The sequence below is a fragment of the Myotis yumanensis genome, unplaced genomic scaffold, assembly GCF_028538775.1.
Source record: "Myotis yumanensis isolate MYYU_CA2020_CCGP unplaced genomic scaffold, mMyoYum1.0.hap1 SCAF_1, whole genome shotgun sequence".
Classification (NCBI taxonomy): Eukaryota; Metazoa; Chordata; class Mammalia; order Chiroptera; family Vespertilionidae; genus Myotis; species Myotis yumanensis.
The window spans coordinates 92338991-92357013 of record NW_027223752.1 but is presented as its reverse complement, the minus strand read 5'-3'; the positions used below and the strand labels follow the sequence as shown (position 1 = coordinate 92357013).

The window sequence follows — 18023 nt, the reverse complement described above, 5'->3', positions numbered from 1 at the left end:
CTGAAACTTCATTGAGATTGAGGAATGTCTATGGTTTCTCACAAATGATACATATTTCCTTGACAGATGAATACATCTTTCTGAATGGAGCCAAATAACTTGCAAAACTACCACATCCTCCCCCAATATACTGGATTTCCCCAAATAAAACATCACCAAGTTGTCTAGTAACTAAGTTGGAATAGTAAAAACCAGCAATGACTTCACCAACATTTAAACAATCCTTGTCTAATGCATTCTATTTTCTGTTGTGGTATAAATATGACATAAAACTCCTTTGAGGTTGGAGAAATTATTAGGAAATTTTAAACACTGCAATACATATATTTTTATTTTATGTATATATTCTTTAATGTTTTATTATAACTACAATACCAATTATATGGGTAAAAATAAGTCTATACAAAACATATCATGTGCCAAGGTTCCTGTCCCATGAAGAGTCACATTAGATGTTGAATTCACAAACTATCATTTGAAGAAAATCAAGAAAGTTCTGGCTCTGCCGGGTACCATGCCATGTGCACGTGTTTCCACACAGCCTTGCTGATTCCATCATGACCCACAGCAATTCCTGCTACTTTAGTTCTAAACAAAGATTTGTGTCAAATTATGTTCTAGTTGTATGGTGTGGTTTAGAATGGGAGCACCTAACACATGTTCCAAATTAGATCCTGGGTCACCTGGGGAAAGAGACAAGCACAGTAGTCCATGCTTTAAATGACATAAGAGTCAATGTATTTCTATTGTAAAGACATTTCATATTTGATAAATTCTATTTTCAATTTATTGTGACCCCTGCATAATACAGGTTTACCTAAGCTTTAAAGTTAATACAGTGATTTCCAATACATTAATTTATAAATACAGCTTGTATAATTGAAGTGACTTTCTAAATGAAATTTTAAATCCTTTCCCTTTTGGGGTGGTGGGGATGGTGTTCCCATCCATTATTCTAGAATATTACAATTAAAGAGCAAGAATATTAATAATTTCCACTGTTTATTAAAACCAAATTAAAACACATCTTTAAAAATATACCAACATAGACTCTCCTCCTCAGAAATATACTAGCCTAAGTTTCCAGTTCTAGTTAGCATAACCACTGTATATTGTACTTCTTATTGACATAATTTTCAGAATAATTTTTTCTTATTTTTCAGCCATTATTTTGACTCGGTTATGTGGGCTTAACACTACATGACACATAAAATTAAGACTCCATTCAATATTCTTTATATAGATTCTGTCACTTTCGAGCTTCATAAATGTTAAACAGCAAGTAACAATGGCATTAATCCATCTAATTAAGTAAATTTAAAATGTTGTAATTACCCATTTAAAAATGTCATAAAATGTCTACATTTTAACTGTTGCTCTAGCTGAGGATAAGAAGGTAGATTTACATTGCTGTTATTGCTTGTTTTAATAATCTTAATTATGCACTTGGTTTTCTGAATATTTCTGTATCTCAAAATGATTAAAAGACTCAACTTAATTTTGTACTGTGAAACATTATATGGAAACATTTTGGAATTGCCTATTTGAACACTGAATTGGGTCTCTCCTAAAGATGCCTGAACAACCTAATCATGGTTTATCTGTATCTGTTTATGACCATGTAAGAGTTGACCTAGAAATGTTTCTTGAGAGCCAAAAACAGTGGTTCTCAACCTTCTGGCCCTTTAAATACAGTTCCTCATGTTGTGACCCAACCATAAAATTATTTTCGTTGCTACTTCATAACTGTAATGTTGCTACTGTTATGAATCGTAATGTAAATATCTGATATTCAGGATGGTCTTAGGCGACCCCTGTGAAAGGGTCGTTCGGCCGCCAAAGGGGTCGCGACCCACAGGTTGAGAACCGCTGGCCAAAAGCTATCTTTTCTATTCAATCCCATCTGTCTCTTTACCAAGGTTCATTCATACTATTTGATGGAAGCTCAAAAATATTAGTAATGACAATGGAGTTGTTCCAAATGACAATAAAACACTAATTTACCATGAGGTAATTAAAATCGTTGGATCTGAATCACTTAATAAACAGCACATTGATGATAGAATAACCTTCTGAGTAAATGTATCATGGGGGCAACTTGTGCCCATTAGGTGGTAGAGACTAAATCCAGGGAAGTGAATAGATGCTAAAATTACTTCTTTTCAGCACACATTAGTAAGACCAAATATTCATTTCATATAAGAAAAAGATTTCTGAATCTGGATAAAAAGAGCACCCATACTGTTACTAGTATACTAATCCAAAAAGTTATTATAAACTAGAGGCCCGGTGCATGAAATTCGTTCACTGGGGTGGGGGTGGGGTGAAGAGATCCTTCTGTCTGGCCTGCGCCCTCTCGCAGTCCAGGACCCCTCATTCCTTACTGCCCGCCTGCTCGCTGCTCCTTACCACTCAGCTAGCTGCTCCTTAGCGCTGGCTTCTGGATGACCACCAGGGAGCAGCTCCTGCGTTGAGCGTCTGCCCCCTGATGGTCAGTGAGCATCATAGCGACCAGTCATTCCTCCGGTCCTTCTGCTGTTTAGTTGATTTGCATATTAGGGTTTTATTATATAGGATATGCTTTAATTTATGTGTATCTACATAGCACAAAGTCCCTCTTGAGCATTCCTTGTGCTTTAGCCTCTAAAAGAACTTGCATTCCTCTTGTGCTAGTCACCACATTTGCTCATTGGTTACTTGTAACTAATCCCACACTGCATGAATGCAGGACCAGATGCAGAACAAAGAATGCAAGCACAGCTTTCTGACCAGAAGCTTGATGCTCTGACCCCCATGCCATGTGCTATGATCATGAGTAATGTAGCTGGTCTGACTGCAAGCTACTTTCAAATAATGATCCACAAAGTTAATCAAAAGGGCTTCCCTGTTCAATATTTACCTGTTATTCATTGACAGCCACTGTCTGCATTGACACTTAGGATGTATAGAATGGGATCAGGAACACCGAGCTCAAACAGAATCTGAGGGCCTTGCTGATGTCCCGACACAAAGAAAGCAGAATTAGGCTACTCTTCAAACCACCTCTGACACTAAAGACATCTGCATGAGCTCCATAGCGGCCACACACTGCTCCTTCCTGGATTTGGAGGCCAAATTAGTTGCTGATAATAAGAGGGATGAAAGGAAAAACCATCCCATAACTGGAGAGAGAGGGTGTGGGGAGGGGAAGGGAAATATTATGTATCAAAATATAAACATGGAGGGAAAAATAGTAATTTCCTGTATTTCGGCAAAAAAATAACATTCTCTTCTTGATGTGATCTCTGTGCTTTTATGTTCTAAGAAAGTCATATCTATCCTGAAAATTATTTTTCTCATTTTAATACACATTCAACATTTTAAGCTAAAAAATAATAAGAAAACATTGATTTTTTTTTCTATGTTAGGTATTTAAATACTGTTTGCCAGTCTGTCAATCAAATGTACCCAGAGGGATGCTGACCAGCCTCCATGTCCACCCCTAAAGACAGACAGGTAATCAGACCGATCATAATACAATTCTCTGGTGTTATTTTTTAACCACCAGCCTGAAAGCAATGCTCACTATAGATTTTATTATTCACATTATCCATGCAACTTGGCAGGCTTTAAACATGGGTTTTAAGGGGGGAAAGCCACTCTTTTAACTGATTTTTCCTGAAACTTACTTAAGAATGGTAAACACTATTTGAGCACTTACTATGGACCTAGTATTTTATATGTATCAGTTCATTTACTCAACCACAGTAAACCCTATACGAATATTATCATTTCACAAATGGGAAGAATGGGGAACAGATAGCTTATATAACTTGTTCAAGATTATCCAGCAAATAAATAATGAAACTAGGGTTTTAATGCATCAGTTTCCATCAGGATCTGTGCACTTATCCACTACATTAAATTTGCCTCTAATTGCATTCAGCACTACTAAATAAGACAATCATTTGCCTTTAATAGTATCTTAAGAAGGTTTGAGGCATAAACAAATATCTTTAAGGCACTTGCAATCCTATTGAGAATATCTTACACACACATGCACACACAAACTTTTATCCTTTAAACTTTGTAAGTTTATATCATGTCTCACCTCTCAGTTTATTAGTTCCTAAAAGGTGTTTATTTGCATATGTATCACTAAGTGCCACCACACATGTGATACAGAGTAAATGATGCATTAGGATTTAATCTTGGATTCACTATTGGCTTCCCTCTCTCTTTTTTATATCCCCCCTCAATCCACTCCATCAGGAAATCCTGTTGGCTCTTCCTTCAGACAATATCAGAATCCAAATTCTTCTCACTACTTCCACTTTTACACTATGGTATGAGCCACCTTGATGATGGGAGCATTCTCCAAGCTAGTCTCCCTTCTTCCACCGCATCCCCCTGAAGCATATATACATCCTCAGCTAGCAGCCAGACTAACTCTAAAAAGTAAGTTACTTAAGTCAAAATCCTCCCATGGCCCCATTTCAGGTAGAAGGCCTGTGTGCTGTCTCCCTATTACCTCTCTGACCTGCCTCCCGCTACTGCCCTCCTTGCTCAGTCAGATGGGCCTCCCTGTGGTCCTCACACACATCTGAACTCTTCAGCTTCAGAGCCTTTTCGGCAACCCTTTGCTCTGCCTGGAATATTTTCCCCTGGCTCTCTGGAAGCCTCCCTCCCTCACTTCTGTAGTCTTGGCTCAAATTCCATCCTTTAAAATGGGACCTCACCTTTTTTAATCCATAACTGACACATCTTTACCCAGCACTACCAATTCCTTCTTAAACTTCCCTCTAACCACTCTCTAACAGACTATATTATTTACTTGGGTTTTAATGATTGTTGTTTACTGCCTGTCTCTAATGTCATCTAACTTTAAAGGCAGACTTTTTCATCTTTGTTCACTAAAATATAGTTCCTGGTTATAGACGATACCTGATGGAAGTGTTGAAACCACTGTGGATGGAACAAAGGCACAGATTCAGTACATGTATTTTGCCTATCAAGAGTTACTGAACATGTTTCATGGACAAGAGCAGAGAGCTCGTGCTGAAAAATTTGAGGGAGAAGGGGAGACTGAAAGACCAACTAGAGCAAGGCAGGTGGCTTTTAAACACTAAATCAATATTATAGAAACCATGTAGTGGGAATAAGAGTCAATGATTTTGAGCAAGGAAATACATTACAAACAGTATTTTAATCTGGTAACTATTTATAAGGTAGCCCAGAAATAAAAAGCTTTGCATTCTCTTGCATAGTCATTTGTATATGATAGGACTTAAGTGTTTATTTAATGTAATCAAACTGAATGAGATAGGAGATAAGACTAAGATTACAACAATCTAGACATAAAATAGTTTAGAGAGATGGAAACAGAAGAGAAGTACGTATATTTAAAAGAAATCATTCTACAAACAGGATATTTGAGACAAGAGAGAAGCAGAATGGAAGAAGATTCCAAGAGTATGCCTGAATGATTAGAAAAATTAAGATAAAGCAAAAGAAGTACAGGGCAGGAGAGCATCATTTTAAGGAAGATATGGGTTATGGCTGAAGGCTGTGGAGTTCTGTTGGGGGGAGAGGGGCCGCTCTGTCCTGGAGAGAGTCAGAGGCCAGGAGATCAAGGTCTCACTATGCAGACAGGGTCATACCACAGCTGTGTAAAATGCATCAAATCACTTAGTCTCTTTGGTTGGTTGGTTGGTGGTTTTTTTCCATGTAAAATGAAGAGAAAAACCAGTTGAGTGGGTTGCTTTGAGGATTAATTGGCAATGCCCATGGAAGTGCCTACAAATTTCTTGGTCATTGCATGTTAAGGTTGAGTAAAATGGATCACAAGTACAAGTGTTAAGTACTCTAGGAATATAAAACTTGAGTTTGAAAAGAGGTAGATCTTGAGATAAAAACTTGGGATTCATCCATTTCTGTGAGATAACTTTAGTGTAATATCAGGTGAAATTTCCAAAGGGGAGACCTAATTGCCTCCATACTGGAGAATACATTAATTTGCACAGAATGGACACTGAATGACTACTGTTCGAATATAACAAACTTCCCTCTAGGTAAGGCTTTAAGTTCCTTATGGTCTTATTTTTTTCTTTTTTTTAAATTTATCTTTACTGTTGAAAGTATTACAGATGTCCCCTTTTATACCCTTATTGACCCCCCCTCTACCCACCCCTAGGCCTTCACCACACTATTGTCTGTGTCCATGGGTTATGCATACATGCATATAAATCCTTTAGTCAATCTCGTCCCACCCCACCCGCCACCTTCCCTCTGAGATTTATTAGTCTGTTCCATGCTTCTAAGTCTCTGGATCTATTTTGTTCCTCAGTTTATTTTGTTCATTAGATTCCATATATGGGTGAGATCATATGATACCTATCTTTCTCTGACAGGCTTATTTCACTTAGCAGAATAACCTCCAGGTCATCCGTGCTGTCTCAAAAGATAAGATATCCTTCTTTTTATGTCTGCATAGTGTTCCACTGTGTAAATATACCACAGCTTTCTTATCCACTCATCTGCTGATGGGCACTGGGCTGTTTCCAGATCTTAGCTATTATAAGTAGTGCTACTATGGACATAAGGGTGCATATATTTTATCTGATTGGTGTTTTGGGATTCTTGGAGTATACTAGTATTCTTAGAAGAAGGATCACTGGGTCAAATGGGAGTTCCATTTTTAATTTTTTAAGGAAACTCCATACTTTTTCCACAGTGGCTGCTCCAGTCTGCATTCCCACCAGTAGTGCACTAGGGTTCTCTTTTCTCCACATCCTCACTAGCACTTGTTGTTTGTTGATATGTTGATGGTAGCCATTCTGACAGGAGTGAGCTGGTACCTCACTGTTGTTTTATTTTGCAAATCTCTGATGATTAATGACTTTGAACATGTTTTCATATGTCTCTTGGCCATCTGCATGTCCTCTTTGGAGAAGCGTCTGTCTGGGTCCTTTGCCCGTTTTTAAATTGGATTGTTCAATTTCAGTCTACTATCCTTGAGCAGAGGATGGATGTTTTTCTGTCATCAGGTTGAAAGGGGAAGAACTGCTGGGCCAGACTAACCTGGATTTGTCTGCAATAAATAGTCAACAGATTAAACTTTATAAACTGGGTAAAGTGAGCAATCTCTCTGGGCCTTCCTTTTCTTGAGTGCAAAATGAGTTCATAACCTCAATAATGCCTGGAAACCACAGAACACCATAGTTGCAACATTCTGTTTCCTTCCCTTCTGACTTAGCCTCATCAATTACTAAAATTCTATTCCAGCCTCATCTGTATTTCTGCATAAGGAAAACCAGCCACCACAGATGCAGGAATGGTGAAACCGAAATGTAACTCACTGTCAAGAGTTAAAACTCCCGTTGTCCCCAGAAGGACCAATTTAGCCTCACAATGAAAGGCTTTGGCATCAACGAGCATTTCCTTTTGATGGCAGAATAAACGTAGCTGTATTCATTCCCTTCTGTCTGTATCTCGGAGCCTCACATTTTGAGAACACTCTGTACCACAGCAATCATTTGTGTCCTGCAAATTTCTCCTGAACAGACCCAATAAAGGTATCTGTTGTGCAAGTGAACCAAACTTGCCACTAGATCCCTGTAAAAATATATTTTATTTAAAATCTGCTGGCTCATAAGTATAGTTTTCTACTCTTCCCTTCCCTGAGGAATTTCACAAATACCATGATAAATTTTTTCTTTAAAAAAAAAAATCAGCATTTTTTACTCCTACCATCCCCATATAAATTGTTACTACTTCTGGGCAAGCAGTATTCAGAAAAGAGCATAAACTATCTTCCTATCAAATGAATTAATTGGTCATCATTTTTACAAGACCTCAGAATCTCTCCTTTAAATAACGTAGTGACATGCCTACCACTGCTTTCACTGACATTATTTTAATACCTAGAACACCTGATGAATTTCTCCGGAAGCTGAGGATCAGAGCTGCTGCTTATCCTCTTACACTGCAGGGGTGGGGAACCCTTTTTCTGCCACTTGGGTATTTATAACATCATTCAGCCATACAAAATTATCAACTTAAAAATTAGCCTGCTCTATTTGGTCAAACATTTAATTAACTCCTCCCTGATGCATTGGCAGGGCCAGACCAAGTGATTTCCTGGGCCTTACACGGCCCATGGGCCAGACGTTCCCCACCCCTACACAGGCCATCAAGCAGTTAGGCACGCCTTGGATAAGGATGCCGCTTCCCTGGAAGTGAGCAAGCGACTTCCCTGTAAATACTGTAAATGGGTCTCCACCAGGAGATCCAAATGGTATCTAAAACACACAGGACGGGTGGGTGGCTTTGTGCCTGACAGAGCCATGCTAACTCCACTTCACTCCTACAATAGTTTTGTTAGTGGAGTTGGAGAGAAATAGAAAGAAGAATCATCAAAAAGGCTATGCACCTCCTAGTTTTAAGACCAAAGCATGCAATTGGCTGTGATTCACTCTGAGCACCCTTGACAGGTAGCAGTCAAGAAAACGATGCTGTTATGGAAGCTTATGTTGCCTGAAATGCAAGCAGTGAAAACTGCTAGTGAGAAATAGGCCTCTCCTCATTGATACCCAGTGAGAAAGAGCAAAGAGTGAGGCTGTATATAGAATCAAATATATAAATACTATTGCATTTAGTATTTATTGCAGGGATCCTTGATAACTGAGCAGAGGGAGGGGAAGGGAAATTGGGTTTTAAATAAGATGCAACGATAGTCTATTTAATCACATAAATCTCAAGCACTCAGTTCCAAAGAATCCTCACACTGATATGTGAATCACAAAGGTTTTGAGTTTGCCAATGGAAAATCACTCAAGAGTGCTTTCCTTACAGGCTGGTCATTGAACCAAAATCCTCACAGGACCCAGACCTCTCTCTGCTTTGAGAACCAGATCAAAACATCTCAAAGCTGAACACAGTAAATAGAGTTCTCTTTTTAAGCAACCTAGAGAATGACACAGTAGACGTGGCATGTGAAAGAATGAGTTTGTAAAGCAGCCAGAAAATTCCATCTAATCACTTAACAGTTACTTCTCATACATATACATATTCTGACCTAAAAAAAAGCACCTATTTTTCTTTAGCCCACTACCCTTCTTACCGTTAGATTCATCCTATAACTTTCAAAATTATGTCCACGCTTAAATGATGGGTTACCTAACCAGAAATCGTGGAGGTGGTAAGGAAGGATTTTTATGCTGAAATTTTGTCACTAATGCCACTGATGGTATATCACTAGTATTTGCTGGAGGAAATTTAAATTCAAACAAAAGATTTAAAATTCCCCAGCAAGAAAGTGGTAAAAATTCAGAAAAGAGATACAAACTACATCAGGAAAAAATGTGTCATGTAAGAAAGGAAATCGCAGCAGAACATGGTTTCTATCCAGAAGCTACCCATGTAGCTTCCTGCTGCTTTCCACCACATCCTACCTTTTCAACCTTGAGTGAGCTACTCTGTGAGCCTCTGCGACCTGTAAATGGTGGTAATAATCATACTAGTGCATAAGTTTATTATAAGCATTTTTTAAGGTATGTGAAGCCATTAGCCCACTACTTGCCAGCAGTATTTGGTAAAATATTAGTAATGCTAGTCATTATAATCTTCATCATCACATCGATCCTCAAAATGACTTTTCAGAGGTGAGAAAACAGAAGCTGAAGTAGTTAAGTAGCTTAGCCATTGCCCCACGTCTAATAGAGAACTGTGGGACTGGGATCAAATTCAGGTCTGTTTCCAGGAGGTTTAACCATCTCTAGCAATGATTTTAAACTATTGTGTGGACTTGAAAACCTCTCAAAATAGGTTGCTCATAGTCAGAGACTTAAGCATAATTCTCCCACTCTCACACATAAGCTAAGTTCAAAATTCATTAAAGACACATATACCTACTCACACTCAGACCAAACTGTTGTTAAGGGGAGAATTTATTAAAACCATAGTTTATGAACACGATAAGTTTGCTGTATTATTTTTCAAATCTGGCATAAGCACATTAGTCTCTCTGCCTCTCTGAAGCCACCCGTTAGCGATTGTGAACACTCTTTCAACAACGTGCCTACGAAAGGTCCATTGTCACCCTGTTCCTCTGCCCTTGACCTTTACTTTCTGCTCTCAAGTTTCTTGAATTCTCATACACACTACAGGTAGGGCACTAACCAATTATTTTTAAAAATCTAGGCAGTTACTTCTCTCATAATGAAAATATACACTCTGATGAAGCCAATTTAATATTCTTCCACATTAAATCATGCCTCCTGTGCCTGTCCGTTTTCACCCTCTGGCACGCATTTATCTTGAATTACAAGTGGTCAGTGAGGAGAAAGCAGCATGGAGCACCTCCAGCCAGGAAAAGCGAGGACTGCAGACAGGTCCTGAACTGGTCTTCCAATTGGAAGAGCCCTCCAAGATATCTATACTAGTAAATCAAAAATAACTTCACACTACAAAACAGCATGATTGCACATTCCTCCATGTAAAGCACACTGAATAAAGGAGCAACTGAGGCCATGGGCAGGTTTCCTGTGTCAGGTCAAATCTACCTGCAGAGGGATTCTCTAACATGCAGTTTGTGCCACACTCTTTCCCTCCGGAAACCCCTGCAGGGGGTCTCAAAGGAGGACAGACCACACTCATGCCTTTGCTTCCTCTTTCTCTCCAACGTCCACTCCTGTAAACCTTCTCCAGACCTCCACTCCTGACATGTACCATTTCTGATCTGCTACACCAGAAATACTTATTTTAAGCCCAAGTCACCACCTCAAGCACCCCCTCCCCTCAAAATCAAGTATCTCCTCCACCATGAGGACATCAGGGCCCACCCTGACTATTAAAATAACCCTTTTGTGGTGTCACTTCCATAGGTTGCTCTCATTTCACTGGTGGTACTGCTCACAGAATCCCAATTACTTATTCCAAGTTTCTGGAGGCCAGAGGTTTTCTTTAATCACCTCTCAATATATCAGTTTATGTATAATAGCACCTGACCCATGGGTGACAATCAAAATGCTTGTTAAATGAATGAATGAATGAATGAATGAATGACTTTCTAAGCTAGTCTGATAATGGCCCTAAATAGTACACTTTCATGCCACCCACATTACCAAGCATGTCACTTCAAGTCATTGACAGGCAAAATCATTGGTGTGAGGTTAAAATTAACTAGGAGAAACCACCAGAAACCATGCAGAGGTCTGAAAGGCATGATATGGAAGTGAGAATTCATCTGGATGTTGAAAAGCTTGAAGCAGTTCTTGCTACAAAAGTTCGATGTCTGTTTAACATGCAGATTCTACCAGAGCTCTTTACGAAGAGTTGATTGTACATTTCTCTTTTTTCAATTCTTTATTTACTGGTCCAAACACAATGGCATAAATTATTCTAATGGAGGGGGGAGACGACTGTATAATAGCAATCAATCAATCAGATTAAACAACCAGCCAAAGAATTTGCTGCTGTTGGAGCCTCCTTGACCTTTCCCTCCCCTTCAGCACAGGTGACCATCTAGCCCATCCCCCAGCCTCCGAACAGCCTGCCTGACGAGGCACTTGTCTTGCTCTCCTTAATTGGGATAACATGTGCATGTGGTTAGCACGCTGCCACAACACAGGTGATTAAAAACCGGTGAATTATTTCCTTCACTCATTCTTCTCTTCAAACCCCCAGAACAGCTTAATTCCTTCTCTCTTCCCATTTCCAAGCCCATACTTCCCATTTCCAAGCCCATACTTCTTGGCCAATGCCAGCCTTAACATGGTACCGAGTAGGAGAACAGCCACATTCTAGGTTTGTTCTTTTCAGGCAAGGGGGGAGACATCACACACACACACACACCAGCACTAAGTTAATTCCTCCACCTCCCTTGTGGTGTCAGAAATGATTCTGTTAAAGAAGACTCCCCTTTTTCCCTTGAATTCTTTCACTTGGAGTTGCATATTAATATGCAAATGGCCCTTAATGTTAACATTATCAGTTAACACCTGATCTGTAGTGTGAGGGCTATGGACAAAAATGCCCAGGGAGACAAGGCCCTGGGCATGAGACACTAACCAGGCATCCAGATGGAAGGAATTTCACGGAAGAGGAAAAGGGGCTGGGATGGAGAATATAGGAAGCAAAGATACCTCTCACAATTTTGCTTGGGGCCTCTTCTGCTTTAAGGTAATGACTGACTCTCTAGTCAATTACAACACTCCCTCCAATCTTGGCTGAACTTTTAAGACTAGAAACCGTGGGTTAAATCCCTTTATTTAAAATAGGTACCACAGTGCCCATTGCAATGGTAGCATATGCTCAATGTTAGTGATTTAAGTTCCAGTACCCCCAAGAGTCAATCTTTTCTAAATATTGGTGAAATGGTTGTTCTTGAACACAGCTTTAAGGATGCTCACTCCTCTTCCAATACCTCTACAGCAGTGTCCAACCAGATGGCTGAATGGTGACCAATTTTGAGGTTTTAAAGGCCCGACTCAGCTGACTCCTTCCCAGCTGGTAAACTTTCCTCACTACCATATATTGATACAGGTGGTTTTCAATGGATTTATTGCTATAATTCTATTTCATGTCCACAAAAGTTTCTTTTCCTCTGACTGGAATATTTTCTGCCTATCACTAAAAGCCAAGTTTAGAGTTATCATAGTTACTATGGAGAGGGGTCATTTCTCTTTTTTCAGTCTTTCCAAATAGAAAATAGAAAAAAAAAATTAGACTGACAATTAGAAAGAACTTTAGCATCTCCTAATCAAATCCATTATATTACATATGAGTTCACTAATTTCCAGAGATATTACTGCAAACTATAAAGACAGTTGAAAATGGGGAGAGGTACCTAAGAATTTCAGTACTTAGCAAGATGATCGCTTAGCATAAAACAATGAAATTTGTAAAACATTTACAATGTGGTTAGTGTTTTTGGAAACACTGTATTCCTTACCCTTTGCCAATAAACTTAGTATCAACAGTTATAATTTGAAATTTTAAACTGTCTGGGTGATAAGCAAATATTTGAGAAATGAGGGTAACTTCCATTATTTTATACTCAAATTGTAGACATTTTGAAATAATTAATCTGAGGTTTTTTATTCCTGCGTACTTTAAATTTTCAATATTAAAATGATTTAATTATTTCAATAATTCCCCAAACATCTAAACACAATATAAATAATATCACCATAATTGTTAAGCCACAGAATTATAGCTGAAAAGAATGAGCAGATAAACAGTTGGAGGCGGGAAGGCATCTGATTTGCAGCATTTTCCAATTTTCACAGTGTAATACTGCCCCAATTTCAATTTACTAACATCAGTCAGGGATCAGGGATGAACAATGTGCCCATCCAGATTGGCTCCAGCACATCTGGATATGAGACCAGAGAGTGTAGCCTTTTCATTGCTGAACGCTTTCCACAGAGCTGACCATTTCTTTATAAGCCACTGTGCCCTGAACACATAGGACATACAGTGGGGCCTTGACTTACAAGTTTAATTTGTTCCGAGACCGAGCTCATTAAGAAGCTCGTTAACTCAAATTACTCTGTCAACTCAATGCAAAAAATCAGCCGAGAGACAGCTGGTATCTCAAAAAACTCGTTAGTCGGGACACTCGTAAGTCAAGGCCCCACTGTAACTGCTATACTGTATTATTATGCTTATCTACTCAACCCTCTTTACAGTGGCTTTCAATGTTTGTTTGGATGTAGAACAGTAAAAAAAACACATTTTACCTCATGACCCACACACATATATGAGTTTTATGTACATACACAGATGCATAAAAGCAAAACAGAAGCCTCACAAGGTAAAACACACCCTTACTAACCGCAATGCACTGATAAGAGAATTTTCTATTCTCTTCCATTTCATTTTAAAAATTCTGAACTTGATCCACTAAATTGGATTCATATCTCACTATTTGGTTAGCCTCCCCCCCCCCCCAATTAAAAAACAGTGCTCCAATAGCCTCTAAGCTCGTTTGTATCTCTTCCTGTCTAGTAGTACTTATTGAGGTCCAAGAAGGTTAAATACTTGCCCAAATATGAACCTCCCATCATTGATAAAAGATCCCTCAAGGCAAAAGCGAATTCATTACTCAGAATCAGGATATTCACGGCTTGACACTGGGAGCTAAAAGGCCTTCCAAGACAGCTTCCTCTTCCCCAGAAATTGACAGAAAAGTTCTGTAAAAACTGTACTGATGAAAGTTCATCCCTTTACACTACATAGAGCCCTATGACCATGCCTGTCTGTTGGCCTAGGACAGTGGTCGGCAAACTCATTAGTCAACAGAGCCAAGTATCAACAGTACAACGACTGAAATTTCTTTTGAGAGCCCAATTTTTTAAACTTAAACTATATAGGTAGGTACATTGTTATTAACTTAATTAGGGTACTCCGCAGCTGGCCTTTGTTAAAAACGTCCTCAATCTGATTGAGGTACGTTCGCTGAGGTCAACCCCTTCCAACTCTCCCTTCCACACTCGTCTTGTATACTTGTTTCGTCTATCTCCTTTCCGAAAACCAACTTCTGCGCATGGGCCACGAAGTTTCAATCACACTGTACGTGCGCGCCTGCACATGGTATTTTGTGGAAGAGCCACACTCAAGGGACCAAAGAGCCACATGTGGCTCGCGAGCCGAGGTTTGCCGAACACTGGCCTAGGATGACTAGGCAAATTGAGTGATTCCCATTTCTCTATTAATAATATTCACCCCTCAAGAGTGAAAAGATACCTAACTTTTTCACAAAACATTTTCAATCCTGTAGGGACATGCTATGTAAATGCTGCTTCATAATAAACATATTTTATGTATATAATATCCATTAAAACCAGCCTTCTAATAACCAGAAGCCAAAGACTTAGTTGGAGAAAATACTCAGGAAAATAAAACCTGAACCCATGGCCTTTTCTCCTGCATGGGCTCATGCACCACGTTTTTTTATAGGTGCTATTAAATATACACTATAGTTTCAAGACAATCCAGATAAGCATCCTCACTAAAATACACAACACCATTAATCATCGCAGTGACAGTGCTCCGATTTAACATCTTGGGGATTTCCTCCCCTTCTTCATCATTTATTTGCCAATATTTCCTTGTTATGAATATCCCCCTAGTGACTTTGCCTGGCAGTCACAGCTGTGCCGCCTACTGTGCCTACCTTGACTACAAATAACACCAATTCTTTAAAAAGCCAGCCCTGGAGATGATACCTACGGTTACAAGGAAAGCCTTGCCATCGACTGGATTCCTGGTGACCTCATCCGGGCTCCTGACCTTAAATAGACAAACCTCAGCCCCTAAGCAGAGTGTAATTTCAGACACGTGAAACTGGCTTAATTACAAACGAACAACAGTTGGCCGCTGGGCTCCAATTACTTGAATGGTCAATAATCAACTGCTGATTTAAGATGGTCCTTAAAGGACCCCCTTCTTATACAACAAAAGGCTTCTTCAAAGTATCCATTAATCACAACAAAGCCACAAAATCACTAAAAATTACAGAAACCTGACCACCAATAGCCACAATACATATGACTCACAGATAACAAGAACTTTTGAAGTAATAATCAGAAACAATTTTGCATATAATTACACTGATTCAGATGAAGGGAATGATGCTATCTAAGCAGCAAAACATGAAGAAATAAAGGGAGAGGCAAATAAGTGACAAAGGGATACCAGCCCATTTCAGAGAGCAACCTTCGCTGGCTCCAAGATTTCCTGATCGTTTATAAAATGGAAACCATGAGAGAAAATGCTCTGTGAGCAACTGGAGGAGTGAATGAACCAAATTGTATTCAAAACAAATTTTTAAGGAAAAAGGGTATTATTTTTTCAATAATGAAACTCTACCGCAAAAGAAGTTAAGAGTTTCTGGACAAAACACACCAAACTATATCTGCAAAGTACAGCTAGAAAGACTAATGCTTCAATGGAATACTGTTTACCTTACTTTACATTTTTATAAGAAAACTTAAGTAAGTAAAGGTTAATGTTGCTTCAGTTAATATTCCATAACTTTTGTGAAAAGCATTACATTTTCTCCTTTTTGAGGAGATTCAATTGAGACTATTGTTTTTAAAAAACAAAACAAAAACTAAAACGTTCTTGTTAGTAAAAGCAATACACGGCAAGCTATGATATAGTAAGATGCCTCTCCTCCCCAGAGCAGTGTTCACTTCAGAGAGAGTAGCAACACCTTGTTACCAACTGTGCAGATTCTGTTAAGTAATGGACAAAGCAAATGGCAGCAAAGACAGAAGACTCAACTTCAATTTAACTGTCCTGGAAGGTACATAGTAATTAGCTGCAAAGCTCTGAAATCTTAGCTAGCATGTTAAGTCTGCTACATGACAGTATAATTTGACTTCTTAAAGGATTATGCAAATTACAACTCATCATTCCATTACAGGAATGAAAAAAAGTGACAGCTAATTTATACATAACACACCTTTCAAATCCCTAAGATGCACAGCACCTGTGCAATGTATTTTGCTGAGATTTTCTTGCATATAAGTATTTGTTTATTGCAATAAAAAAGCTTACCTAAGAGCTTTAATATAGTCATTTTTTTAAAAAACTCTTAGACCAGAATTTCAAAAGCATTCACATTTTTTTCTGTCTTGATTTCAGAGACACAGTTTTGGTTGTTTTTATTCTATTTGGTTTTGGTTTTTCCACCCCCCACTAAATTAGAAAAATATAAGATTTCAATACAAGGATATTTTTTAATAGCTGGCAACCACAAGCACTGATGCACGAGTCAGAAGGAAGACTCACAAAGATTTCAACATACTTCTGGTAGGTAGATTCACAGTAGATTCCGTCATATCTGTAGATTTTCCTACATTCAGATTGGTTGGGCAGAGGATGCTGGGCAGTTATTCTGTAGAGGCATCAAAAACAGATACACATGACTAAAGGTTCTCTACAGTCAACTGGAATGCAGGATAACAAGTATGTGGAAATTTAATATATAGTTTTCTTTCTTTGCTTTTCAGCTATATACATAACTGCAATGTGCACATACATTTTAGAACATTAACTTCCACTTTTAGGAAACTTCAGCAGAGAAAACTTTTCAGTTCTTCATCAGAACAAAAACAATTTTTTAACCTCAGAGTCATAAAAGTGGAAGAAAATAAAGACATAAGGTCTAAAGCTTAACCCACTCTACAATTCCCATGACTAAAGGAAATGCCCAAAACAAATGTCATTAGTTTTTTTTTTTGTTACAGGATTGTCATTAATTCAATCATGCATTATCACTGTAGGCAACTGTAAATTAGCCATAGAACCTTACTAAAGTTAATATATTTTTCAGATTTACTCAAGTTATATAGTTTGTATGCTACTGACTTCTAAAAGGATATTATACAGCTTACAGAACTGAACCCAATTAGGGATGAAAACACAAGTGAGACCGTCAGGAGCACGGGTTAGATGTTAACAGGCACCTGAGATGAGCTGATTACAGTGGCTCCAGGTTTCTTGGCAGTTAAGCAAAAGGGGGGAAAAGCTTATACATACAATTTTCATCTGTATTACTTAAGCACATAAATTCATCAGAGACTCCCCACTATAGACATAAAAATGCTGAGAGTTTTCTGACCATTTTCTTCAAATGACAATCTCTCCATTCAGGAGAAAAAAAAAAGTATTTAAGAAATCTATCATGTATTTTAGAGGAAGTTAATGTAATATAACCAATACATAATAGCAATAAGAGTACTAAGATAGTACCATTTTATCAGAAAGGGTAATATAATACCTAATTATTTAACATATACATGTATTTAATAATTTCTTAATTATTAATTAAAACATAATAGGTTCTTGTTATTTTGTAAGAACTCAGATGACTGCGTTCAATTTCTTTGGAATAGAATAGTAAGTTACTTAATATTTCATATGGCCCAATATATTTAATGACAATACTTCTAAAAATGTAAGCTCTACTTTCGAGCTTTATTTAGATATATTTCTAAGATTTTATTTAAATATATTTCTGTTCCATTCAGCCT

General features: G+C 38.3%; 1 protein-coding gene across 7 annotated transcripts in view; it reads right to left on the bottom strand.

Moving 5' to 3' along the window:
- NPAS3 (neuronal PAS domain protein 3) overlaps positions 1-18023 on the bottom strand; it is a 901514-nt gene that overhangs the window by 761410 nt on the left and 122081 nt on the right. For 4 of the 7 annotated variants that reach the window (XM_070427757.1, XM_070427774.1, XM_070427793.1 and 1 more), the window contains exon 2: positions 16796-16885. The exons of the other annotated variants lie outside the window; for them this stretch is intronic. In XM_070427757.1, coding sequence (XP_070283858.1) covers positions 16796-16885 — 90 coding nt within the window. The remainder of the gene's footprint in view (positions 1-16795; positions 16886-18023) is intronic. 7 annotated transcript variants of the gene reach the window in all.